We start from the raw sequence: 25,594 nt of genomic DNA, 5'->3' as shown, positions 1-25,594 counted from the left end.
AATATTATAGTTAATACAGACTTTCTTTACTTGATGTAAAAAGACATTTAGGATAAATGCATCTGAAAAAGTACATTTATACATGCTAAGTATGATAATATAAATTCACTAAAGAAGTAAAAGATTTCACTAATACTTAATCTTGTATGATGGTGTCTTGATGAGTAATCATGTTTGACGTGTTTCAAAGCTGCAGGACACAACACAATGGCGTACTGGCAGAAAGTCAGTGAGGCACAGAAACGCCTTACTGTTCAAGAGAGAAATACATCTTTCCTTTGTAACATTATTCAACAGCAATCGATTTGTTCAATTGTGTTTAAAACATATCAAACTAAAATTGTTCCTCTGTTCTCCTCCCCTACACGCGCACACGGCCAGACGCACACACACACCAATCTCCTGCAGCACTTTTGTCAGGCACAATCTGTTCTTGATTTGGGTTTCCTGATACATATAAAATGCACACCGTTCAACAAGAGTGTTGCATCGGAGTCAAGAAGGAGCCCCTGAGCCCCTGATGATAGGGCACCGACTCCTGATGTGGAGCTGCACAGCCTCCCTGTGTTTGTCTATCCTCCACTCTGGAACATGTGGTTTTGGTTACAGAATGTTTTACTGCTCAACAATGTTTCTGCCTTCGAGCTCGGCACACTGCATAAAGACTACTTTGTCCCCTGATGCCCACACGGGAAGAGTAGGCATCAGCACACACACACACACACACACACACACACACACACACACACACACACACACACACACACACACACACACACACACACACACACACACACACACACACACACACACACACACACACACACACACACACACACACAGAGTGATGATGACATCAGCAAGGCTCCTGAGCCCACGTCGATAAAGGCACTATTTTCCACATAGAGCGTTGCACTTTAATAATGCAGAGCTCCTCTGCACACCTCCTTAATTAAACAGCACAACGTAAAGGCAGGGCTCATATTTTCACTGCAGCCCATTTAATAAATGTGCTGATATTAAAGTTTCATTTTGTGGCTTTGTGTCTGTGCGCTATCCTCTGTGAACGGTGAACTGTGCTACCAGATCTCTGGCCTATGACACATTCATCCCTAGACCAAAGCAAAACTACAGCTGAAACTGATACAGATCAGTTGACAGACCAGAATTGTAAAATGCTCAATTACAACAATGCAATACCAACAGCCACTAATCCTGTGAGAAAAAGGGTCTCAGAGTCAGGGGGAGGCGAGTGAAGACATCCATGTTAGCTGTACAACATCACATGCGGTTCTTTTTGTTCACTGTGGCTGTGGCTGTGACTGTGATCTCATTGCCCTGTTGGATGGAAGCCATTATTAGACCAAGGAGGGCAAAGTGACAAGCGACAGAGTGAGTGGGAGGATATGGGGCACCAAGTCACTGTGGTTGTCATTTGGCAAACTTAATCATGTCCCTCAGACTCCAACTAGTGCTAAACACACACTTATGCATTGACAGGGTTGGTGCAAAGGGGGACACTCGACAGCTACTGCAAGCCTGACAGGACAAGTGCAGACTATTTTCAAATTGTAGTTGTAAACAGTGTCATGTCCATTGAAGATTGAAGATTAGATACGTCTCCTCGCAAGCATTTGCTTCCATCGCAGTTTAAGTTGCACCTGAACTTGAAGAGTCCATGCACAGGCCGGTGGACCAGCCTCACCATCCATCACAGTATCCAGCTCAAACATGTTGCCCACACCCTGAGGCCAACAACATGTGCAGCATTCGGTAGCCTCCTAACCCCAGACGTGGTAACAGATGGACGAGGGGTCAAAGCCAAGTGAGTGGGAGCCGTCCCAGAGTTCTACAGAGTGAACTAAGTGTCAAAAACGTCTCATCGCAGCGCGTGAGAGGTTGAAGGGTTACATTTGTTCAGAATTACTGCTTGTTAGGTTCAGTGCATGGACGGGAAGAAACGCACAACTATAACAAAATGATTAAACAGAAGATGGCCAATGCAACCAGTACTATTTTCCATTCAGGTCCTGAAGTGAATACAGTTTTATAAGCTCACTAAGTGACGATCCAACAGGTACAGAAAAAAGTGATAGTATTTTTCCAATGCTATGATTTCAACAGTACTACTAAGGCTTAAAGTCATTGCTTTAAGGTCGACTCAACCTCATCGTATTGACATTTCAAGTATCATAATAATAACAATAATATCTTAAATGAATTCACAACTTAAGACAGGCTGTTCATTTATAAACTACATATTTCTGCTTGTTGCAGCACCATGTCTACAGCACAACATTAGATACATATTATATATGAAGTGTGTGTGGTAATTTAAAGGGTTTGCTTTTTGTTGTTTATATACAAACTGTGTCATCATTAAGTCATCCTTATTACTCTGAGGCTTGAGATGGATTTATACACTAAATAAAGTATGATTGATCTGAAGAGAGACCTCATTTGTCACCACAAGTGACATGTTATGTTAACAACCGATTAATCACTGCATTATTTGTTTTATTGTGGTGCAGTCTGTGCTTAGTGTAACACAAAGTTCAAATTTATGAACACTTCTTAAAGTGTTATGGTAATGTAATGCCCCTTGGCTTTAGGTGAGAAGTTTGTATAGGCTCCAAAACCTGTTATCTGTCTCCATCTTGTGGTAAACAGAAAAAACTCTGAACACTGAACAGCTGCCATGTTTTAGTAAAAGGAGTCATGTCAGGTGCCAATGTGTCACGCTTGATTTTCATCATTTTATGGAACCGGAGAGACACAAATATTTATGGAATGTCCTGTGCCGCACAAACCATGTACAACTTAGCCTCAGCAGAAGTTAATTAACATTTTCACATTACCTCAGCTGGAGGATTCCACTGGAGCTGGAGCTGGTCAGGTGCCACATGCAGTGTTCCTTCAGGAGAAGTCCATCCAGTGAAATCTGGAAATATATCCAAAGAGAACATGAGCTCTCTTGATATAACATCTGGCCAGTTTGTAGTTTTGAACTTGACCTTCTATGTGGATCTGCTGTTTTGGCAATGAGATATTAGTGCCAACCATTTTAACATTCTGTCTATTGTAAATATTATGACATTAACTCCAGGTGAACAATAGTCGGTCTGTGCACCTGTAGGTCATTTACCAGGAAAAGGATTTAATTCTACCAGATGCCAGAAAACTCTGAATCTGAACAGCTATTGCAGACTGCCAACAAGGGGAGTTACAGCTCACATGCATCATTCTCCTCTAAATCATTGATTGGTTCACTCATTACTCTTACTTGATACCAAACATATCAACATTCTCACTGGACATTTTTTAATACACCTTTTAACCTATGATTGTAATTTGTCCTACTTTCATAGCACGGTGCATTCTGAAGTTATATAACCTCACAGTTAAGACCTTTTACATCAGTTTCTGAACAAAAACATAACTGGAAAATGACTACCATCTGTCGAGATGGACACTGTTGTGTAAAGGTTTGGTGAAGGCAAAGACAAATCAGGTTTCTTATCTGACTGTGATGACTTGTTTCCCCTCTGTTGTTAATGACAATTAACATGCAAATGAGGCCTGGGAGCAAAATAGGGGCTCAGCAGATGTATGTTAATAATTACTACTACTATAAATTACTTGTTTCCAGGCACTAAACAGGACAGTAATTGAACTTGTGACTAAAGAGCCAGTGAGGCTGAAAAATAGCAGCAGTCAGTGAAGTTCTTTAACACCAAAGCCTGTAAAATAATTCAGCATGGACCAGAGAAATTGCTTACATGGGTCAAATCTATCTGCACCTTTTATCTAAGTGTAAGCTCTTAACTCAGTGAGCCCCACTCCTCCCATACTAATCAAAAATAACGTGTTTTCATGGTTTCACCGCTTACAGTAGCGTTTAGTGTCCTCCTTAGTTCACTTCAGAGTGAGTTTCCAGCAGACCTTTCCACTTCAAATGGCTCTCAGCTCATTAACCCGCTACCAAACAACACAGTTAGCTGGTGGATAAAGTTAAGCATTTGGAGCGTTTATGCGCACTAACAGCTGCGTGAATGCTGAATTTTGCTACGTTTAGTCAAGTTTGCGGGCCGTGTAGGGAGGAAGGTTAGCTAGGCGAGTTTAGCCTCGGTGGGTTTGGGAGTTTTCTTGCCACCTAGCGGACTGAAATAAACTCTCTCAAATTTGACGTTAGCTAATCTTTCACGCTAAGCTAGCTGAGCACAAATCACTGCAAAGTTCCTCATTTAAACATTTCACACTTACATTTCAAACTTTACACTCATTCACTAAGCGTTTCGTCTTCCATTCCAGTGAACGCAAATTGTGTTGTAATATGAGGACATATCCGTTTAAGCTTTACACCGTTCCAGTTGCTTCTGACAGTTTTGTTTAAAATTTGTCTTCAGTCACGACGGCGAACAGGTTACAGGTGCGCGAGCCGCGAGCGCGTGACCACCGTAATGTTGGTAAATACTGCGCAAGGCAATACTGGGTGTAAATTACGCGCAATGCAATGCGCGCACACAAACTTCACTGGGAAACTTTTTGCCTGGTGAATTTTGTCTTGCATTTTGCTGTAATCGTCAGTTTACAGTTTGCACCAATATTCACTACATTGTGTTATGATTGTCACAACTAAAGTAAACAAAAAAAACACCACTACATTTCACATTATAAGGTAAAACTCTCTTAGATGCGGGTTGGAAAAACAAGACAACATATCAGCTGTTTACGTAATGTTGTTTATTTCATGGTCAAATACAACAACCAATGACCCAAACCAGTCTGGATCTTAGTTCCTGGCCATCACCTAGAAAACAGAATGAATATGATATTATTGATTTCATGATGTTTTAAAAACTAGCATGCAAATAAATGTCACATACTATTAGTTCTACTAGTACTATTATATTGTACAATATACAGAACACCATGTCCATTCATATATGTAATAATATATGTAATGATTTATGATTAAGCAGAATCCCTGAGTTGTGTGTCTGCAATGAAGATGGATTAAATGATGTTCAAACTAATATTCATGAATGAAATTGTGTACAGTTGCTGAATGGATTCTCTCTTACATTGCTGATCCAGGAGCTGTAGGCGCTGACGCGGGTGAAGACTGAGGGCTTCTTGGGGTAGTTGCAGCCCATGCTGGAGCCGAAGCTCACCACACCATGAACGTCCCAGGAGCCATCAGAGCTCTGACAGTTCAGGGGACCACCAGAGTCTCCCTAAAAGATAGAATTCAGTCAAAAAGACCGAAAAATGTGAAGAATTGTACGTGCAGTTTACTCTCTATCAATACTAATGAATACAACCATCCAAATGAGACCACAGATCAGTGTGGTTTAGCCTTACGCATGCTTAGTTTTATGGAAATTTGGATACTGCTTACATTGCAGCTGGCCAGATCTCCAGCTCCTCCGGCACAGATCATGTTGTTGGTGACCAGGCTGCCCCACCAGTCAGGCCTGGTGCAAGTGGACATGCCGACCACTGGGAGGAGGGCCTGCTGCAGGGCGTTAGCAATGGGACCCCCAGCTGTGGGGGAGAACAAGGAATCAGAAACATCTTATCCAAGGACAAGTCAATTCCAACACTTGGTCAAATTGTGCTGCAATGAAAATGTGGTCCAAATGATTATCAGATGACTGATCCGGTACACAAAGGTTGATTGGGAAGTTCTGAGCCTGGCACAGAAGAATCTAATAGTCAGTTACAGTTTAGGTTGACTATAAATGGAACTCACTCCAAAGACGTCCCCAGCCAGTGACGTAGCATGGAGACCCGTGGGGCAGGACGGAGCCAGAGTTGGGAAGACAGGCAGCCATGATGGAGTCAGTGAAAGTGACAGGTGTGGAAAGCTTGATCAGGGCGATGTCATTACTGTCATTTAAATTGAAAACACAATTAGTTTGAAACAGCATAACGCTGTTAATAAAATACTTTCAGCAATTGACAGAACATCTTCACACCGGATTCTGGAAGAGTCCCAGTTCTCGTGGACAACAATTTTGGCAGGGCTGATGGCCATGGATCCAGGCTCATTGTTGTCCTTCATATTGTGTTTTCCCAGATAGACTCTGTAGGTGTTGCGACTGCTACAGTGCCACCAACACAAAACACAAAGACAGAGGTCAGGGTTGCTCAGAGTTCATTCAAAGACACATCTCTAGTAAGAATACTACAAAAATGTGGACTTTGGTGATTCTTCAGCTTTTGTACCTGATGCAGTGAGCAGCGGTGAGGACCCACTGGTTGGAGACCAGAGTGCCACCACAGGTATGGTAAAAGTTGTAGCCACTCTTGTACTGCAGAGACGCCTAAGAATACCAAACATGTAGAGGAAGTCATTTTTATGAAGGTAAAACTAAATAATATACTCATACATAATGGAGGTTTTGGAGGCTGATAGATGTATACCTGCCAAGGCCAGCTGTTCTCACGGACATCATCTCCACCAACCACCCTGGTGATAACAGGAGGGTAGGTGGGCAGGCCACACCCGTAGGCTGAGAAACAATAGGAACATAATTATGAAACATGCTGTATATCTCAAAGTGAGTGACCACCTGAAGAAAGTGGACAGTTGTATGTAGATGAACCAGTATGAATGCTTACCTCCAGCAACACACAAAGCCAAGATCACAAACATCATGGTTAATGTCCTCAGTAATAGTGTGACCTGTGTGTGTCCTCCTTATATAAGGACACACCAGATCATCATCATGTGCTCACTCAGTGTACCCGGAAAAAGCTGGTGGGGAAAAGTAAATCAACCTTGACGATAACTACCCCCAGATATGCACAAATACACCTTATCTCCTCAACTCTGCCTGTATGTGAAAGTCACAGATGTCTCTGGGTCAGTCAGGACAACCAAGTGGTCAAACTGTCAATCATTTGCATTTATGTGTTAAAGCTTCCTGCTGTTTCTATTTCATCTACTTGTACTTCATATTGCCTATTTTACCTCAGGGTCTTCGAAAAAAGTTAAACAACAACCATTATAATAACTATACAGCCTTCTTTCCTTTTCTCTGTCTCTCTCTCCTTTTCCCCTTCTTTCTGTGTAAAAACTATAGCTGTATGTGCACTGTCATGTCAAATGCTTGCGTCAATAAAAAAATACAAACAAAAGGTTTTACTATAAACAATTTTAAATTCAGTTGTTTTAATGTTTAAATTAAGTTGCAATTGTTTTAATATGTTGAATGAATTGATCTTAACTGAATCCTTCTTATGATACATTGCAAGGATATCACACCAAACATCTTGGTTTCGACAACATTTTCGTTGCTTCATATAGTATGTTTAGGAATAAATTATATTCATGTTGAAAAGGAAATAGTATGGCGTGAAATTAAGGTTGGCTCTAACTCAGAGGCAAAACACTGACATGTTCAACAAACACACAACCTCAAACACACGATGACCTTGGCATTGTATTGCTGTTAACCTTTGCTAGTTTTGATGTCAGTGTAGCTCCACCCCAGTTTAAGTTCTATCAATCTATCAAATTTCCATGGATTTGATCAATCTTTACACGTTGCATAACCTCATGAAGGGTATAAATGTGTGCCAACCATTAGTGTAAACTCTGGGGATTCAGACATGATGAAGTTTGTGGTCCTCGCTGTCTTTGTTGCTAGCAGTAAGAATAAAGTATTTTTTTATTTTATCTCATCAGTCCAAACGTCTTTCTGGCTGACATTAATGCTTTTTCTTTACCTTGCCATGGAGGCTTTTGTAATGTGGCATATGTACACATTCAATATTTTAAAAGCCTCTCGTGTCTGTCTGTCCCCCCAGCCTACGGGTGCGGCCTGCCCACCTTCCCCCCTGTGGTGACCAGGGTGGTCGGAGGTGAGGATGTCAGGCCTAACAGCTGGCCCTGGCAGGTAAGATTTGCTGAGTGAGGAGTTTCTCTCACATTACAGGCCTAAGGTCAACTAAGGTCTCGGTAGAAGGGACTGCAATGCGTACAATATGCCCTAAACTGTCGACATTCATTCAGAGTGTGGCGTGAAGGAGAAAGCAGCACAACAAATATCATCATCAAGAACAATAACACAGATAAAACTGTAAGCAGAGAGACTAGGTGTGATGGTATTGGTGTGTTTGTTTCAGATCTCTCTGCAGTACAACAGGGATGGCAAGTGGAGGCACACCTGTGGAGGCACTCTGATCTCTGAGCAGTGGGTTCTCACCGCTGCTCACTGCTTCCGGTAACACCAACAACTTCAAACAACTCAGAACAACATAGTATTAGAATGTAATTTTTGTGGTAAATAAACACATTCCGTCTCTGTGTAATGTTCTGTGTCATCTTACAACAGCGGCTGGCAGTACAGGGTCGCCCTGGGAAAGCACTACCTGAAGGAGACAGAAGAGGGCGCTGTGTTCATGAACACTGCTACCATTGTGGTGCATGAGAAGTGGAACCCCTTCTTCATCCGGTACAAAAACGACCACTATAAATAACTCTCCTCCTGGCTGTAAGACTTTGCATAAATCAGAAGATTCAGCGGAATGATGTGCTCTGCAGTAATGACATCGCCCTGATCAAGCTGGAGACCCCTGTTACTTTCTCTGACACCGTCATGGCTGCTTGCCTTCCCGCCGCCGGTGTCGTCCTACCCCACAACGAGCCCTGCTATGTGACTGGATGGGGCCACATCGATAGTGAGCTTCTTCTCCCCTTTCACCTCTGTGTGCCAAAATCAGTTTAGATTAGTTTGTCATTTTATCATTGGAAGATAAAAGTTACAAAGTTTGGTTGACATCCACCCAAATGATGCCACTAAGAGTAATAAACATTACATTAAGGTGCAGGGAAAATATGTATGATCGTAGTTGAGACATTTTCTAATTTTTATCTTAAATTGTAGACGATAAAGACGATAAAAAGGATCCTTCTGTGTGAGTGCTGCGGCTTAGAGACTTCATCCTGAATTTAATGGTAAACCATCATTAAATACAAGCATAAAACAAATAAAACCTTCATCTTCACAAACCCCCCCACAAAATACGCACACAAAATTTGACACAAAGCTCCAGTCAGAAACAAATGGTGGTTTGGTTGAGCCTGTATTTGTTATGGTTCTTCCACCTGAGCTGAGGGTGACCTGGTGCTTGTGCTCGTCTCTCCTCCTGACAGCCGGAGGCCCCAGTTCTAACATCTTGCAGCAGGCTCTCCTGCCTGTGGTGGACCACGCTACCTGCTCCAAACCTGACTGGATGGGTAATCATGTGACCACAAATATGGTCTGCGCAGGTGGAGATGGAGTCGTGTCTGGCTGCAACGTAAGTCTAAAAATAACACAGTGGAAGAGATGTGATGCTTTCTGAGTAAACTGGGTGTTGTCCTGTGTTATTTAGTGAAAGAGTATCAATAAAAGGATAAACTGTAAAGGAATGTGAGGTGATATGAACTAAAGTACTATCTAAATACATCCCATGCTGACTGACTTCTCCCGTATGGCTCAGGGAGACTCCGGCGGCCCTCTGAACTGCCAGAGCGCCGATGGTGCCTGGGAGGTTCACGGTGTCGTTAGCTTCAGCACCGGGCTCAGCTGCAATTTCCCAAAGAAGCCCACAGTCTTCACGGGCGTCAGCGCCTACAGAGACTGGATAGATGCCGTAAGATCACTTTTCAACTCACAACTATAAGCATAGAAAAGCATTTAACAATCTGGATTCAAATATAACGAGCCTCTATCATCTCTCCCACAGAACATGGTGGCCAACTGAGAGGAGCAGGAGGAGTTCCATGGGATCAAATAAGTAAAACAAAATGTGGAAATATAAATGAAATAAAATAAAACGTTGAGATCAGTTGTGGTCATAAATGAATCATTACTCAGCCTGATTATACTAATGATGAAGCAACATTGCATTTCCCCCCTCAAAGGCCACAAAACATCAGTGAATAGTCAGATTAACAAAGAAATACGAACAACTGGTATCTAAGTCTCATGAATAATATTTCTTGGATGATTTCCAGTTAATGAAATCAGTGATGGGAAAACCCTATCAGCGAGCAGATGCTGTCTCCACACCACTCAGCGAGGACCCTGTGCATTGGATAGACGTTCTTTGCGTGTTGAATAAATACAAGTCTGCTCCGTAGATTTAGTACCAGACATCGAGATCATGAGGCCGATGGCTCCTGGGAGGTGCACGGGGCTTTGAGCTTTGGCCCCGGCACGGGCTGCAACTTCTTCAAGAAGCCCAGCGTCTTCACGGGGATCAGCTCCTTCATCAGTTGGATAAACAATGTGAGGAACGCTCTGGTTTTTATGATCTTCTCCGTGACCTGAACCAGAAAATAATGCATAGCAAACAAATGCTTGGCCTTTGAAAAACAGGAAGTGGATCCTAACCATGTTTGTGTTGTTCACCTTGCAGGTTATGGCTACGAACTGAAGAAACAACTCCAGCTCATTTATCATCAGGAATAACAACTCACTGACAGACCTTTTGTATCTATTTCTTTGTAAAGAATAAAAAACAACATGCATCAACACAAATGTTATTGTCTATTAATGTGCAGCTCAAGTTTCTTTGCTGAACTACAAAAACAAACTAGTATGAAATCCATTGTACTCTAATCACTCACCAATCACTCACAGATAATTTACAAATACTTCCTTTTATTTCTCATAAAATATTCATGAGACAATCTATTCCACAAACATTGGAATTATCATAGAAAAGCACATTTTCACAGTACATATAAAATATGCATACGCTTTTAAAAAAGCAGCAATACATAAAACCTGTCAACAAATACCATGTGTGTTCTTCAGCACTGATCTAAACAAGGTAAATCGAGATCATAATCAACACATTATCTTTTCAAGAGTGTAAAACATGTCTGACTACATGGTTAGAGAATCCATCATGTCATTAAATGGTCCTTTAAACCGTCTACAGTACTAACATTGACAGAAACTATAAAGAATTACTGCTGTGTGGAAGCTATCAGCTCTCTAAACATGGAGGGAAAATGCAGACACACAGCTCCAGTAAAGTCCAGAGACAACGGTGAGGAGACCAGATGACCTCATACAGGGACGCTACGTTCTGCCAATGATAGAAGTTAGATTGAGTTTGTTTCCGACACAAACACACCATTGAAAGTGCTTTTTGTGCTTCAGGACAAAAGATTCCAATCCCACTTTCTCACTTTGTGCAGCTTCACATAAACTGCAAAGCTTTACAATGCATTACTTTGTTACTATTACTTTCACATCCATTCAGAGTTTGTCAAGAGGTATCGAGCACAGTTTGTGACTGTGGAACCAAAAACTATATTTGGTGTGTACTTTTGAATTCAATGTGCCACTGTGTCACTAAACAAGCATCAGCCATCTCAGTTGGAGGGTTTCCATCACATTGGTCAGTCGGTGCTGCTGCCGTCTCTGACATCCAGTGAGATCCAGAAAAGGTAAAACAAACAAACAAGAGAGTTTCTCACAGAACTATGAATTTGGCTTCATATTGCATTTTGGTGCCACCTCAGAACATTCTATAGGTAGTGAGCAATAGTATGTCCTTAGGATGGTAGATCCAAAAATGGCAAATTCAGAGTTTCTGGGAGTTTCAGTAGCTAGTTGGAACTATGCATACTCTGATCTCAAATGGGCGGCACCTTATTCTCGTACTGTATTAGAACTGTATCACACTGTATTACAAGAATCTAATAGTCAGTCAGTTACAGTTTAGGTTGACCATAAACGGAACTCAATCCAAAGATGTCCCCAGCCAGTGACGCAGCATGGAGATCCGTGGGGCAGGACGGAGCCAGAGTTGGGAAGACAGGCAGCCATGATGGAGTCAGTGAAAGTGAGCTTGATCAGGGCGATGTCATTACTGTAATTTAAATTGAAAACACAATTAGTTTGAAACAGCACAACTCTGATAAAAACAGACTTTAAGCGATTGCCATAGAACGTCTTCACACCAGATTCTGGAAGATTCCCAGTTCTTGTGGACGACAATTTTGGCAGGGCTGATGGCCATGGATCCAGGCTCATTGTTGTCCTTCAGATTGTGTTTTCCCAGATAGACTCTGTAGGTGTTGCGACTGCTACAGTGCCACCAACACAAAACACAAAGACAGAGGTCAGGGTTGCTCAGAGTTCATTCAAAGACACATCTCTAGTAGGAATACTACAAGAATGTGGAGTTGTGGTGGTTCTTCAGTTTTTGTACCTGATGCAGTGAGCAGCGGTGAGGACCCACTGGTTGGAGACCAGAGTGCCACCACAGGTATGGTAAAAGTTGTAGCCACTCTTGTACTGCAGAGACGCCTAAGAATACCAAACATGTAGAGAACATATATTTAGTCTAGAAAACTAAATAATATACTCATACATAATGGAGGTTTTGGAGGCTGATAGATGTATACCTGCCAGGGCCAGCTGTTCTCACGGACATCATCTCCACCAACGACCCTGGTGATAACAGGAGGGTAGGTGGGCAGGCCACACCCGTAGGCTGAGAAACAATAGGAACATAACATGAAACATGCTGTATATCTCAAAGTGAGTGACCACCTGATGAAAGAAGAAAGTAGACAGTTGTATATAGATGAACCAGTATGAATGCTTACCTCCAGCAACACACAAAGCCAAGATCACAAACATCAGGGTTAATGTCCTCAGTAATAGTGTGACCTGTGCGTGTCCTTATATAACACACATTTTGGTGCCACCTCAGAACATTCTATAGGTAGTGAGCCATCGTATGTCCTTAGGATGGTAGATCCATAAATGGCAAATACAGAGTTTCCTCGGCTTTCAGTTGCTAGTTGGAACTGTTCATACTCTGATCTCAAATTGGAGGAACCTTGAATCACTAAAAATACAAAAAACACAATTCACAGTCATTTCATTATTGGTGACATTTGAAAGGCTACAGGATTAATTAAAAACATTCAAGGGCTTATCCAGTAAAGCAAACACTCATTAGCTGAGAACAATCAGTGGACGTACCGTTCTGCTTCCTCCTGAGCGGCGGCAAAGCCTCTGTGGCTCTCAGCCTCCCGCAGGCTCTGCTGCTCCCTCCGCTTGTTCCTCATCCCCAAACACAAGGACAGCAGCAGCATGACCACACCTGAGCCCACCAGCACAAAGGCCACGGACGAGACCTTGTTCCTCCTGTCTGGCCGAATTGTGCAATAGTCCCAGTTCTGGTAGACGACAATTTTGGTGGGGCTGATGGCCATGGATCCAGCCTCATTGTTGTCCTTCAGATTGTGTTTCCCCAACTGCTACAGTGCCACCTGATGAAAGAAGAAAGTGAACAGGTGTATGTAGATGAACCAGTATGAATGCTTACCTCCTTCAACAATGCTTACCTCCTGTTCAGTAATAGTGGGACCTGATGAGTGTGTGTCCTGATATAACGCACGCATTATCAGGCATGTGCTCACTCAGTGTACCCGAGAAAAGCTGGTGGGGAAGAAATAAAACAACCTTGAAGATAACTAACCCCCAGATATCCACAAATACAGCTTATCTGCTCAACTCTGCCTGTGTGTGAAAGTCACAGGTGTCAGGTCACCCAAGTGGTCAAACTGTCAATCATTTGCATTTATGTGTTAAAGAAAGCCAATGTAGTTTCCATTTTATTATCTATAATTTTTTTCTCTTCTTCTTTTCTTCACCACAGCCTGATGGTGAAGCTCTCTCCTTTCCACCTCTTTCTGTATTAAAAACTATAACTGTATGCACACTGTCATGTCAAATGCTTGCTTCAATAAAAATATACAAAAAATTAATAAAAAGATTTACTATAAACAATTCTAAATTCAGTTAATTTTTATGATTCATTGCAAGGATATCACACCAAACATGTTGCTTTACACAATTAAAATGTCTCATGTATCTTGGTTTAGACTTAATTTCCATATAAAAAAAAAATATAATTTTTTTTTTCATATAATATGTTTAGGAACAAATTATATCTATGTCGAAAAGGAAATAGCATGGCGTGAAATTTGATATATAAGAAAGCTCCAACTGAGAGGCAAAACACTGACTTGTTCAACAAACACAAAACCTCAAACACACGATGACCTTGGCCTTGTATTGCTGTTAACCTTTGCTATTTTTGATGTCAGTGTAGCTCCACCCCAGTTTCAGATCCATCAAAGGGCAAATTTCCAAGGATTTGATCAATCTTTACACGTTGCATAACGTCATGAAGGGTATAAATGTGTGCCAACCATTAGTGTAAAACTCTGGAGATTCAGACATGATGAAGTTTGTGGTCCTTGCTGTCTTTGTTGCTAGCGGTAAGAATAATTTATTCTATCTCATCAGTCCTAACGTCTTTCTGGCTGACATTAATGCTTTTTCTCTACTTTGCCATGGAGGCTTTTGTAATGTGGCATATGTACACATTCAATATTTTAAAAGCCTCTCGTGTCTGTCTGTCCCCCCAGCCTACGGGTGTGGCCTGCCCACCTTCCCCCCTGTGGTGACCAGGGTGGTCGGAGGTGAGGATGTCAAGCCTAACAGCTGGCCCTGGCAGGTAAGATTTGCTGAGTGAGGAGTTTCTCTCAAAAAGCGAGAGATCAGCTGTTATGTGAGGGAAAATCCTGATGAAAATGAAGCACATTACAGGCCTAAGGTCAACTTAGGTCTCGGTGTAAGGGACTGCAATGCATACAATATGCCCTAAACTGTCGACATTTATTCAGAGTTAACAATAACAGCATTACATTATCATCATCGAGAACAATATCACAGATAAAAATGTAAGCAGAGAGACAAGGTGTGATGGTATTGGTGTGTTTGTTTCAGATCTCTCTGCAGTACAACAGGGAGGGCGAGTGGAGGCACACCTGTGGAGGCACTCTGATCTCGCAGGAGTGGGTTCTCACCGCTGCTCACTGCATCAGGTAAGACCGACAATTCAAATAACTCAGAACAGTCTGTCTAAGCTTCTGACTATTAAGCTACAACAGAGTATTATAATGTAATTTTTGTGGTAAATAAACACATTCTGTCTCTGGGTATTGTTCTGTGTCACCTTACAGCAGTGGCAGGCAGTACAGGGTCGCCCTAGGAAAGCACAACCTGAAGGAGACAGAAGAGGGCGCTGTGTTCATGAACACTGCTACCATTGTGGTGCATGAGAAGTGGAACCCCTTCTTCATTCGGTACAAAAATTACCTCTGTGAATGATTCTCCTCCTGGCTGTAAGACTTTGCATAGAATAGAAGATTCAGAGGAAAATATCTGACGTTGTGAATGTAAATGATGTGCTCTGCAGTAATGACATCGCCTTGATCAAGCTGGAGACCCCTGTCACTTTCTCTGAGGCTGTCATGGCTGCTTGCCTTCCCGCCGCCGGCGTTGCCCTTCCACACAACGAGCCCTGCTATGTGACTGGATGGGGCCGCATCTATAGTGAGCGTCTTCTCCCGCTTCACCTCTGTGTGCCAAAATCAATTTAGATGAGTTTGTTACAAATTTACAAAGTTTGGTTGACATCCACCCAAATTATGCCACTAAGAGTAACTAACATTACATTACACAACATTACATTAGGTTCAGGGAAAATATGTATGATCGTAGTTAAGACATTTTCTAATTTTTATCTTAAATTTTAGACTATAAAGAAGATTCTCCAGTGTGAGTGCTGCGGCTTAGAAACTTCATCCTGAATTTAATCATAAACCATCATTACAAGCATAAAACAAATAACAGCTTTATCTTGACGAAACAAAACCACCAAATACGCACACAAAATTTGACACAAAGCTCCAGTCAGATACAAATGGTGGTTTGGTTGAGCCTGTATTTGTTATGGTTCTTCCACCTGAGCTGAGGGTGACCTGGTGCTTGTGCTCGTCTCTCCTCCTGACAGCCGGAGGCCCCATTGCTGACATCCTGCAGCAGGCTCTCCTGCCTGTGGTGGACCACGCTACCTGCTCCAAACCTGACTGGTGGGGTTCTCAGGTGACCACAAATATGGTCTGCGCAGGTGGAGATGGAGTCGTGTCTGGCTGCAACGTAAGTCTAAAAATAACAGAGGTGGAAGAGATGTGATGCTTTCTGATTCCTTCTGAGTAAACTGGGAGTTGTCCTGTGTTATTGAGTGAAAGCGTATCAATAAAAGGACTAAACGTAAAGGAATGTGAGGTGATATGAACTAAAGTACTATCTAAATACATCACATGCTGACTGACTTCTCCCGTATGGCTCAGGGAGACTCCGGCGGCCCTCTGAACTGCCAGAGCGCCGATGGTGCCTGGGAGGTTCACGGTGTTGTTAGCTTCGGCTCCGGGCTCAGCTGCAATTTCCCAAAGAAGCCCACAGTCTTCACGGGCGTCAGTGCCTACAGAGACTGGATTGACGCCGTAAGATCGCGTTTCAATTCACAAGTATAAGCAAGGAAAAGCATTTAACAATCTGGATTCAAATGTAACGAGCCTCTGTCATCTCTCCCACAGAACATGGTGGCCAACTGAGAGGAGCAGGAGGAGTTCCATGGGATCAAATAAATAAAATATAATGAGGAAAAAAAGAAAAAAGAAATAAAATGTTGAGATACGATTGTGGTCGTAAATGAATCATTACTCAGCCTGATAACACTAATGATGAAGCAACATTGCATTTCTCCCTAAAAGGCCACAAATCATCAGTGAATAGTCAGATTAATCAAGAAATACAAATAACTGTCAAAGTCTCATGAATAATATTTCTTGGATGATTTCCAGTTAATGGAACCAGTGATGGGAAAACCCTATCAGTGAGCACATGCTGTCTCCGGGCTCAGTAAGGACCCTGTGCATTGGCTAGACGTTCTTAGCGTGTTGTATAAATACAAGTCTGCTCCGCAGATTTAGTAGCAGACATCGAGATCATGAGGACTTTTATGCTTCTGGCTTGTGTGTTAGCCACCGGTAAGACAGTTTGTATGTTATGATTGATGATTGGCATTAAAACTGAGCTGGAGAGGAGTTCAGATAATCACAGCTTTAGAAATATTCAATTATTTAGGGCTTCTCTTAACAAAAATGTAACATCTCTCTGCCAAGCTATTATTAAGAGGGCTGTCTTGTACTGTACAAACGAGGACAATTATAATTCAATTAAGTAAATGTGGATGTACTTGAAAGATGCATTTGTAACCTCACTGACCCTTTAGCCTATGGCTGTGGCGAGCCCACCTTCCCGCCCGTTCTGAGCCGCGTGGTGGCAGGAGAGGACGTCCGGCCTCACAGCTGGCCCTGGCAGGTAAGCTGAGCAGGTGTGGGCTGAATGTGTCTCACTTACAGCTCCAGCAGCACGGATACAACGTATTCACTCCATCTCTACAGGAATTGTTTGAAAATTGTGACACCAGTTTTTATGGCCGCTGTTAGAGTTGGCCTCATATTAATGATTAACAGGAGATTATAACACCTTTTAAAGGATTACAGGTAATCAAACACTATCTTTGCTCTCTGGTTACATATAATAGTAAACTAAAGTAATTGGTCTTAGATCGCCTTTGTTTACTGACTGACTAGAGTGACATGTACTCTCTCACATTTGGATCCTGTGTGTACATTATAGAAATGTTGAACGTATACCATTACCCAATAACACAACTTAACATAGGGTAACATAGTGACATTTCAGTCTGTAGATCTCTAAACCAACACAGCAGTCACAGTGAGCACTGGTGTTCTTTCTCCACAGGTTTCTCTCCAGATGGCCAGCGGGGGAAGCTGGAGCCACATCTGTGGAGGCACCCTGCTCTCCTCTCAATGGGTCCTCACTGCCGCACACTGCATCACGTAGGTTCTACTGTAGACAGACAAAGAGAGAGAGGGGGGTTGGAACAATGCACAATTAACAGAAGCTTGTACACTTGCTGTGCCGCCAGCTGGTTGTCGGTAAGTCAAGTCAGTTTATTTGTATAGCCCAATATCACATACAATGTGATATTGGGGTTGCTGTTGCTGGAGCAGACGGTGGGAGGTTAAAAAAAAAAAGAGCCTCAGAGTCAGCGGTGAGAAATAGGTTGTTTGAGACCTTTGTTAACGCAGTTTATGTGCTATGTAGTGGCCTAAAGCCAGATTGGTGCGCCTCTAATAATTCTGGGCTAGGAAGTTCCTGCTGCCCCACAGGAAACGATGTGCTTCTGGTTTACTACAGCTTGAAATGCAAGACACTTTGTCACTGACTGGGTGAAGAGTGCAGCAGAGGAAAAGATGATGATGTGATGAAAAACATGGACTGGATGTCCTGTAAGGAGCAGCAATAGATCACCATGATGAAAAATGGAGGATGAAACTCTCAAAAATGTCTGGTTATTGTCTGCTAATTGCTACGAAGTATACGGAGCATTGTGGCAGATTCCTACTTCCTCATGTTACATTAACACTGTGTGGTAAAATCTGCTCCTATGAACATGTGGCTTGTTTGTGGCTTGTGAAACATGGTACTTCCACCTACACGCCTTTACAGATCAACCACCGGCTAAATCACAGTATTGCATCTGTGAGAGGGGCGAAAACGTCAATACTGCTGTCTGAAATACTCTGTACTCTGAACCCACAGAGACGGCTACCTCTACAGGGTGGAGTTGGGCAAACACAACCTGAAGGAGAAGGAGGAGGGCTCCATAAGTGCCAGGGTGGAGGATATCATCACTCATGACGATTTCCAGCCCCTCTTCAGCCGGTAAAGGCCAACACAATTCATTATTCATATCTGTTAAACCTGAGACCAGATCCCATAGCATTTTGTTTATTGTTATAAAGAGCCTTTTCTCCCTCTGCAGTAACGACATCGCCCTCATCAAGCTGTCACCAGTCACCTTCTCTGACACCATCATGCCCGCCTGCCTCCCTGACCAAGATGCCGTCCTGCCACACGGTGCCTCCTGCTATATCACTGGCTGGGGTCGACTATCCAGTGAGTACACAAAGACACCGCACACACACCCTCTGCAGAACAGTGATTGTGGTGGGTGGGTGGAAAAGTTAGAATACTTTATGAGGGCAACTTGCATGACAAAGAGCAGGACTATGATGCAATATGGTGCAATCTTAGTGACATAACTGACATATTATGGGCTTTCTTCTTCTTTTTCCTAATTTTATATCAGGGAGTATGTGTGACAAAGTCATCCTGACAAATCCAATAGGTTCTGAACTGTCCTGAAATCTTAGTTTTTGAGTTTTAAGTTTCAAAATTTACTTGAAACTTAAAAACAAACAAACACTCACCCCTGTAAGTCAATGAGTTATTTGTTCTGATCAGTTTTGCTTCATTTGAAGCCGTGAGAGCAAGCATGGATTCCGGCCTGTATCAGCTTGTTTCCTAGCTAACCTCAGCGTGTTGTGCCCTGCAGCCAGCGGTCCCATTGCTGACATCCTGCAGCAGGCTCTCCTGCCGGTGGTCGACCACGAGACGTGCTCGCAGAAAGACTGGTGGAACTTCCAGGCCTTGGAATCGATGGTTTGTGCCGGGGGAGACGGAATCACATCCGGCTGCAGTGTGAGTGACTGAGATGCAACAGTGATTTTGGAAAAACACAAGTGACACAGTTAGTCATGATTACTCACTCACAAATAGCCATATTGTGCAATAGTAAAGTGTCTCTCATCATGCGGTTGGGACTTCCTCAGGAGTTCCAATGCTTTGAATATGATGATTCCCATTATGTTCTGATTCATACACTCCACCACGTGTCTGTAAGCTCTCCCTCTCACCCACACAGGGAGACTCCGGCGGCCCCCTGAACTGCAGGAACCCTGACGGCTCCTGGGAGGTGCACGGCGCATACAGCTTCGGCCCCGGCACGGGCTGCAACGTCTTCAAGAAGCCCAGCGTCTTCACGGGGATCAGCTCCTTCATCAGTTGGATAAACAATGTGAGGAACACTCTGGTTTTTATGATCTTCTCTGTGACCTGAACCAGAAAATAATGCATAGCAAACAAATGCTCGGCCTTTGAAAAACAGGAAGTGGATCCTAACCGTGTTTGTGTTGTTCACCTTGCAGGTTATGGCTACAAACTGAAGAAACAACTCCAGCTCATTTATCATCAGGAATAACAACTCACTGACAGACCCTTTGTATCTATTTCTTTGTAAAGAATAAAAAAACAACATGCATCAATACAAATGTTATTGTCTGTTAATGTGCAGCTTACGTTTCTTCTAGTTTCTCAACTACAAATACAAACTAGTATGAAATCCATTTGACTCGACTTTAATGAATCACTCACCAATCACTAACGGATAATTTATGAATACTTCCTTTTATTTCTCATAAAATATCAAGAGACAATGATGAGGAGACCTGATGACTTCATACAGGGACGCAACGTTCTGCCAATGATAAAAGTTAGATTGAGTTTGATTCCGACACAAACACACCATTGAAAGTGCATTTTGTGCTTCAGGACAAAAGATTCCAATCCCACTTTCTCACTTTGTGCTACTTCACATAAACTGCAAAGCTTTACAATCCATTACTTTGTCTCAGCTTCAGATGTTCACAACCATTCAGAGTTTGTAAGGAGGTATCGAGCACAGTTTGTGACTGTGGAACTGAAAACTTTATTTAGTGTGTAATTTTGAATTCAATGTGCCACTGTTTGACTAAACAAGCATCACACATCATAGTTAGAGGGTTTCCATCACATTGGTCAGCGATGCTGCTGCCGTCTCAGACATCCAGTGAGATCCAGAGAAGGTAAAAAAACAAACAAACAAGAGTGCTCTTCAGTGCTTAGTAGTGACATGGCACAGGACAATGAATTTGGCTTCATATTGCATTTTGGTGCCACCTCAGAACATTCTATAGGTAGTGAGCCATTGTATGTCCTTAGGATGGTAGATCCATAAATGGCAAATACGGAGCTCCAGGAGTTTCAGTAGCTAGTTGGAACTGTTCATACTCTGATCTCAAATGGGCGGAACCTTCAATCGCTAAAAATACAAAAAAAACACTTTTTAGTTTTGCTGATGCAGAGGAAAGTTTGAAAAAAAAAAAACACATTTCACTGTCATTTTCGTTATTTGCGACATTTCAAAGGCTGGATAAGCTACAGGATTAATTAAAATCATTCAAGGGCTTATCCAGTAAAGCAAACACTCATTAGCTGAGAACAATCAGTGGACGTACCGTTCTGCTTCCTCCTGAGCGGCGGCGAAGCCTCTGTGGCTCTCAGCCTCCCGCAGGCTCTGCTGCTCTCTCCGCTTGTTCCTCATCCACAAACACAAGGACAGCAGCAGCATGACCACACCTGAGCCCACCAGCACAAAGGCCACGGACGAGACTGCGTTCCTCCTGTCTGGCTGGATTGTGGAAGAGTCCCAGTTCTTGTGGATGACCATTTTGGTGGGGCTGATGGCCATGGATCCAGCCTCATTGTTGTCCTTCAGATTGTGTTTTCCCAGATTCTGTAGGTGTTGCAACTGCTACAGTGCCACCAACACAGTGCCACCTGATGAAAGAAGAAAGGGAACTGTTGTATGTAGATGAAGCAGTATGAATGCTTACCTCCAGCAACAAACAAAGCCAAGATCACAAACATCATGGTTAATGTCTTCAGTAATAGTGGGACCTAATGAGTGTGTGCCCTGATATAACGCACGCATCGTCAGGCATGTGCTCACTCAGAGTACCCGGGAAAAGCTGGTGAGGGAAAAAATAAATCAACCTTGAAGATAACTAACCCCAGATATCCACAAATACACCTTATCTGCTCAACTCTGCCTGTGTGTGAAAGTCGGGCTCAGCTGCAACTTCCCAAAGAAGCCCACAGTCTTCACGGGAGTCAGCGCCTCCAGAGACTGGATCGACGCCGTAAGATCACATTTCAACTCACAAGTATAAGCAAAGAAAAGCTTTTAACAATCTGGAATCAAATGTAACGAGCCTCTATCATCTCTCCCACAGAACATGGTGGCCAACTGAGAGGAGCAGGAGGGGTTCCATGGGATCAAATAAATAAAATAAAATGTGGAAAAATAAATAAAATGTTGAGATATGATTGTGGTCATAACTGAATCATTACTCAGCCTGATAACACTAATGATGAAGCAAAATTGCATTCCCCCCTAAAAGGCAAAAAGTCATCAGTGAATAGTCAGATTAACAAAGAAATACTCATAACTGATATATTAGCTTCATGAATGATATTTCTTGGATGATTTCCAGTTAATAGTAACCAGTGATGGGAAAACCCTATCAGCGAGCACATGCTGTCTCCTCACAGGATAGGTTAGACGTTCTTGTATAAATACAGGTCTGCGCTGAAGATTGGGAACCAAACATCGAGATCATGAGGACGTTTATGCTTCTGGCTTGTGTGTTAGCCACCGGTAAGACAGTTTGTATGTTATGTTTGATGATTGGCATTAAAATTGGAGAGGAGTTGAGAGGATGACAGAAGTATTCAATTATCTTGGGCTTTTCTGAACTAAATTGTAACATTTCCCGGCAAGGCTATAATGTGTGGATGTACTTGAAAGATGCATTTGTGACCTCACTGACCCTTTAGCCTATGGCTGTGGCGTGCCCACCTTCCCGCCCGTGCTGAGCCGCGTGGTGGCAGGAGAGGACGTCCGGCCTCACAGCTGGCCCTGGCAGGTAAGCTGAGCAGGTGTGGGCTGAATGTGTCTCACTTACAGCTCCAACAGCACAGATGTGACATTTTCACTCCATCGCTGCAGGAATTGTTTGAAGAATGTGACACCTGTTTTCCGGCTGCTGTTAGAGTCGGCCTCATATTAATGATTAACAGGAGATAATAACACCTTTTAAAGGATTACAGGTAACCAAACACTATCTTTGCTCTCTGGTTACATATAACAGTAAACTAAAGTAATTGGTCTTAGATTACCTTTGTTCACTGACTGACACCAGTGACATGTGCCCTCTCACATATGGAACCTGTGCGTACATTATAGAAATGTCCAAATGTTCCATCATACACCCAATAACCTAGCTTCATAGGGTAACATAGTGACATTTCATTCAACTCCCCAGTCTGTGAGTATCTAACTCCAGTCTGTAGATCTCTAAACCAACACAGCAGTCACAGTGAGCACTGGTGTTGTTCTTTCTCCACCCTGCTCAGATTTCTCTCCAGACGGCCAGCGGTGGGCGCTGGAGGCACATCTGTGGAGGCACCCTGCTCTCCTCTCAATGGGTCCTCACTGCTGCACACTGCATCAAGTAGGTTCCAGACAAAGGGTCAGGGGGGGTGAAGTGGGAACAATGCAATCTATGCACAATTAACTGAAGCTTGTACACTTGCTGTGCCGGACAGCTGGTTGTCGGTAAGTCTGGGCCAGGAAGTTCCTGCTGCCCCACAGGATACAATGTGCTTCTCTTTTACTACAGCTTGAAATACAAGAAAACACTTTGGTCGAAGAGTGCAGCAGAGGAAAAGATGATGATGTGATTGAGAAACATGGACTGAATGTCCTGTAAGGTCACCATGATGAAAAATGGAGGATGAAACTCTCAAAAATGGCTGTTTATAGTCTTATTGTCATGTGCTATACAGAGCATTGTGGCCGATTCCTACTACTCTATGTTACATTAAAGGCTGTGTGGTAAAATCTGCTCCTATGAACATGTGGCTTGATTGTGGGTTGTGAAAAATACTCCTTCCACCTACACGCCTTAACGGATCTACCACAGGCTGTATTGCATCTGTGGGGGGGGGGGGGGGGGGGAAACGTCAATACTGCTGTCTGAAACACTCTGTACTCTGAACCCACAGAGACGGCTACCTATACAGGGTGAAGTTGGGCAAACACAACCTGAAGGAGGAGGAGGAGGGCTCCATAAGTGCGAGGGTGGAGGATATCATCACTCATGACAATTACCAGCCCCTCTTCAGCCGGTAAAGGCCAACACAATTCATTATTCATATCTGTTAAACCTGAGACCAGATCCCAGAGCATTTTATTTATTGTTTTTCCTGATCTGAGCCTTTTCTCCCTCTGCAGTAACGACATCGCCCTCATCAAGCTGTCACCAGTCACCTTTTCTGACACCATCATGCCCGCCTGCCTCCCCAAACAAGGCGCCGTCCTGCCACACGGTGCCTCCTGCTATATCACTGGCTGGGGTCGACTATCCAGTGAGTGCGCGCACACACACACACACACACACACACACACACACACACACACACACACACACACACACACACACACACACACACACCACACACACACACACACACACACACACGTTAAGAAAAGAAAAGTTAGGATACTTTATGAGGGCAACTTGCATGACAAAGAGCTGGACTGTGATGTAATATGGTGCAATCTCGGTGACATAACTGACATATGGGCTTTTTTTTTTTCTTTTTCCTATTTTTATATCAGGGAGTATGTGGGGAGAAGGGATCCAAAAAGACAAACCCAATAGGTTCTGAACTGCCCTGAAATCTTACTTGTCTAACATGCTGATGTCATGTTGTCACACGTCACACACCCGTCTAGACAGGCCGAGTGTGTAGGCATGAAGACACAATCCATGATTCACAGAGATAACCAGGGTCAAAATCAGCCCTGGAGTCTAGACTACTTCACCTTAGAAACTCAAATAAGGGGGCAAACACTCACCCCTGTAAGTCAATGAGTTATTTGTTCTGATCAGTTTTGCTTCATTTGAAGCCGAAAGGGCAAGCATGGATTCCGGCCTGCATCAGCTTGTTTCCTAGCTAACCTTAGCGTGTTGTGCCCTGCAGCCAGCGGCTCCATTGCTGACATCCTGCAGCAGGCTCTCCTGCCGGTGGTCGATCACGAGACGTGCTCGCAGAAAGACTGGTGGAACTTCCTGGCCTACGAAACGATGGTGTGTGCCGGGGGAGACGGAATCACAGCCGGCTGCAGTGTGAGTGACTGAGATGCCACAGTGATTTAGGAAAAACACAAGTGACACAGTTAGTCATGATTACTCACTCACAAATAGCCATATTGTGCAACGGCAAAGTGTCTCAAAAATTTCCATATGATGGGGGTTGAGACGTCCTGAGGAGTTGCAATGTAAGAGGCTTTGAATATGGTGATTCCCATTATGTTCTGATTCATACACTCCACCACGTGTCTGTAAGCTCTCCCTCTCACCCACACAGGGAGACTCCGGCGGCCCCCTGAACTGCCAGAACCCTGACGGCTCCTGGGAGGTGCACGGCGCTTTGAGCTTTGGCTCTGGCGAGGGCTGCAACGTCTTCAAGAAGCCCAGCGTCTTCACGGGGATCAGCTCCTTCATCAGCTGGATAAACAATGTGAGGAGCGCTCTGGTTTTTATGATCTTCTCCGTGACCTGAATCAGACCACACAATGCAAAGCAAACAAATGCTTGGCCTTTGAAAAACAGGATGTGGATCCTAACCGTGTTTGTGTTGTTCACCCTGCAGGTTATGGCCACAAACTGAAGAAACAACTCCAGCTCATTTATCATCAGGAATAACAACTCACTGACAGACCCTTTGTATCTATTTCTTTGTAAAGAATAAAAAACAACATGCATCAACACAAATGTTGTCTGTTAATGTGCAGCTCAAGTTTCTTCTAGTTTCTCAACTACAAACTAGTA

General features: G+C 43.2%; 6 protein-coding genes across 6 annotated transcripts in view; 4 read left to right on the top strand and 2 right to left on the bottom strand.

Moving 5' to 3' along the window:
• Positions 1-6,664, bottom strand: part of LOC143010830 (chymotrypsin-like elastase family member 2A) — a 46,126-nt gene extending 39,462 nt beyond the window's left edge. The window contains exons 1-7 of the mRNA XM_076163375.1: positions 6,628-6,664; positions 6,430-6,518; positions 6,232-6,329; positions 5,982-6,107; positions 5,756-5,892; positions 5,402-5,547; positions 5,060-5,237 (exon numbers count right to left, since the gene is read on the bottom strand). Coding sequence (XP_076019490.1) covers positions 5,060-5,237; positions 5,402-5,547; positions 5,756-5,892; positions 5,982-6,107; positions 6,232-6,329; positions 6,430-6,518; positions 6,628-6,664 — 811 coding nt within the window. The remainder of the gene's footprint in view (positions 1-5,059; positions 5,238-5,401; positions 5,548-5,755; positions 5,893-5,981; positions 6,108-6,231; positions 6,330-6,429; positions 6,519-6,627) is intronic.
• A 956-nt stretch (positions 6,665-7,620) lies between these two features.
• LOC143010855 (chymotrypsin-like elastase family member 2A) lies at positions 7,621-10,434 on the top strand. Its single transcript, XM_076163414.1, has 9 exons — positions 7,621-7,660; positions 7,819-7,907; positions 8,137-8,234; positions 8,346-8,465; positions 8,555-8,691; positions 9,167-9,312; positions 9,496-9,546; positions 10,185-10,286; positions 10,417-10,434. Exons 1-9 carry the CDS (start codon positions 7,621-7,623, stop codon positions 10,432-10,434), a joined length of 801 nt encoding a protein of 266 aa, XP_076019529.1.
• A 1,298-nt stretch (positions 10,435-11,732) lies between these two features.
• Positions 11,733-21,566, bottom strand: LOC143010829 (chymotrypsin-like elastase family member 2A). Its single transcript, XM_076163374.1, has 5 exons — positions 21,530-21,566; positions 12,422-12,510; positions 12,226-12,323; positions 11,975-12,100; positions 11,733-11,883 (listed from the first exon to the last, which is right to left on the bottom strand). The coding sequence occupies exons 1-5, from the start codon at positions 21,564-21,566 to the stop codon at positions 11,733-11,735; spliced, it is 501 nt and encodes a 166-aa protein (XP_076019489.1).
• On the top strand, positions 14,272-16,544 carry LOC143010853 (chymotrypsin-like elastase family member 2A). The gene is made up of 8 exons (XM_076163412.1): positions 14,272-14,311; positions 14,462-14,550; positions 14,823-14,920; positions 15,059-15,181; positions 15,295-15,431; positions 15,892-16,037; positions 16,232-16,384; positions 16,478-16,544. Exons 1-8 carry the CDS (start codon positions 14,272-14,274, stop codon positions 16,493-16,495), a joined length of 804 nt encoding a protein of 267 aa, XP_076019527.1. The 3' UTR covers positions 16,496-16,544.
• On the top strand, positions 16,891-20,041 carry LOC143010854 (chymotrypsin-C-like). Its single transcript, XM_076163413.1, has 8 exons — positions 16,891-16,930; positions 17,176-17,264; positions 17,712-17,809; positions 18,576-18,698; positions 18,799-18,932; positions 19,372-19,517; positions 19,741-19,893; positions 20,024-20,041. The coding sequence occupies exons 1-8, from the start codon at positions 16,891-16,893 to the stop codon at positions 20,039-20,041; spliced, it is 801 nt and encodes a 266-aa protein (XP_076019528.1).
• A 747-nt stretch (positions 21,567-22,313) lies between the features above and the next one.
• On the top strand, positions 22,314-25,479 carry LOC143010851 (chymotrypsin-C-like). Its single transcript, XM_076163409.1, has 8 exons — positions 22,314-22,353; positions 22,533-22,621; positions 23,112-23,209; positions 23,763-23,885; positions 23,992-24,125; positions 24,744-24,889; positions 25,131-25,283; positions 25,416-25,479. The coding sequence occupies exons 1-8, from the start codon at positions 22,314-22,316 to the stop codon at positions 25,431-25,433; spliced, it is 801 nt and encodes a 266-aa protein (XP_076019524.1). The 3' UTR covers positions 25,434-25,479.
• The last annotated feature ends 115 nt before the right edge of the window (positions 25,480-25,594 follow it).

The sequence above is a fragment of the Genypterus blacodes genome, unplaced genomic scaffold, assembly GCF_046128005.1.
Source record: "Genypterus blacodes isolate CSIRO-AG114 ecotype Tasmania unplaced genomic scaffold, CSIRO-AGI_Gbla_v1 ptg000131l_1, whole genome shotgun sequence".
Taxonomy (NCBI): Eukaryota; Metazoa; Chordata; class Actinopteri; order Ophidiiformes; family Ophidiidae; genus Genypterus; species Genypterus blacodes.
This window is presented reverse-complemented; position numbering and strand designations above follow the sequence as displayed.

What these genes read in the sequence shown, in the direction of transcription:
- LOC143010855 (XM_076163414.1), top strand. Translation starts at nt 7,621, where the DNA reads ATGATGAAGTTTGTGGTCCTCGCTGTCTTTGTTGCTAGCA. An exon ending in TGGAACCCCTTCTTCATCCG is followed by an intron (nt 8,466 to 8,554) that starts GTACAAAAACGA and finishes TGTGCTCTGCAG; the next exon opens with TAATGACATCGCCCTGATCA. An exon ending in TGGATGGGGCCACATCGATA is followed by an intron (nt 8,692 to 9,166) that starts GTGAGCTTCTTC and finishes TCCTCCTGACAG; the next exon opens with CCGGAGGCCCCAGTTCTAAC.
- LOC143010829 (XM_076163374.1), bottom strand. Translation starts at nt 21,566, where the DNA reads ATGATGTTTGTGATCTTGGCTTTGTTTGTTGCTGGAG. An exon ending in AGAACAGCTGGCCCTGGCAG is followed by an intron (nt 12,324 to 12,421) that starts GTATACATCTAT and finishes TGGTATTCTTAG; the next exon opens with GCGTCTCTGCAGTACAAGAG. An exon ending in TGGGAATCTTCCAGAATCTG is followed by an intron (nt 11,884 to 11,974) that starts GTGTGAAGACGT and finishes TTTAAATTACAG; the next exon opens with TAATGACATCGCCCTGATCA.
- LOC143010851 (XM_076163409.1), top strand. Translation starts at nt 22,314, where the DNA reads ATGAGGACGTTTATGCTTCTGGCTTGTGTGTTAGCCACCG. An exon ending in GGCTTGTGTGTTAGCCACCG is followed by an intron (nt 22,354 to 22,532) that starts GTAAGACAGTTT and finishes CTGACCCTTTAG; the next exon opens with CCTATGGCTGTGGCGTGCCC. An exon ending in GAATCACAGCCGGCTGCAGT is followed by an intron (nt 24,890 to 25,130) that starts GTGAGTGACTGA and finishes TCACCCACACAG; the next exon opens with GGAGACTCCGGCGGCCCCCT.
- LOC143010853 (XM_076163412.1), top strand. Translation starts at nt 14,272, where the DNA reads ATGATGAAGTTTGTGGTCCTTGCTGTCTTTGTTGCTAGCG. An exon ending in TGGAACCCCTTCTTCATTCG is followed by an intron (nt 15,182 to 15,294) that starts GTACAAAAATTA and finishes TGTGCTCTGCAG; the next exon opens with TAATGACATCGCCTTGATCA. An exon ending in TGGATGGGGCCGCATCTATA is followed by an intron (nt 15,432 to 15,891) that starts GTGAGCGTCTTC and finishes TCCTCCTGACAG; the next exon opens with CCGGAGGCCCCATTGCTGAC.
- LOC143010854 (XM_076163413.1), top strand. Translation starts at nt 16,891, where the DNA reads ATGAGGACTTTTATGCTTCTGGCTTGTGTGTTAGCCACCG. An exon ending in ACTGCCGCACACTGCATCAC is followed by an intron (nt 17,810 to 18,575) that starts GTAGGTTCTACT and finishes CTGAACCCACAG; the next exon opens with AGACGGCTACCTCTACAGGG. An exon ending in GAATCACATCCGGCTGCAGT is followed by an intron (nt 19,518 to 19,740) that starts GTGAGTGACTGA and finishes TCACCCACACAG; the next exon opens with GGAGACTCCGGCGGCCCCCT.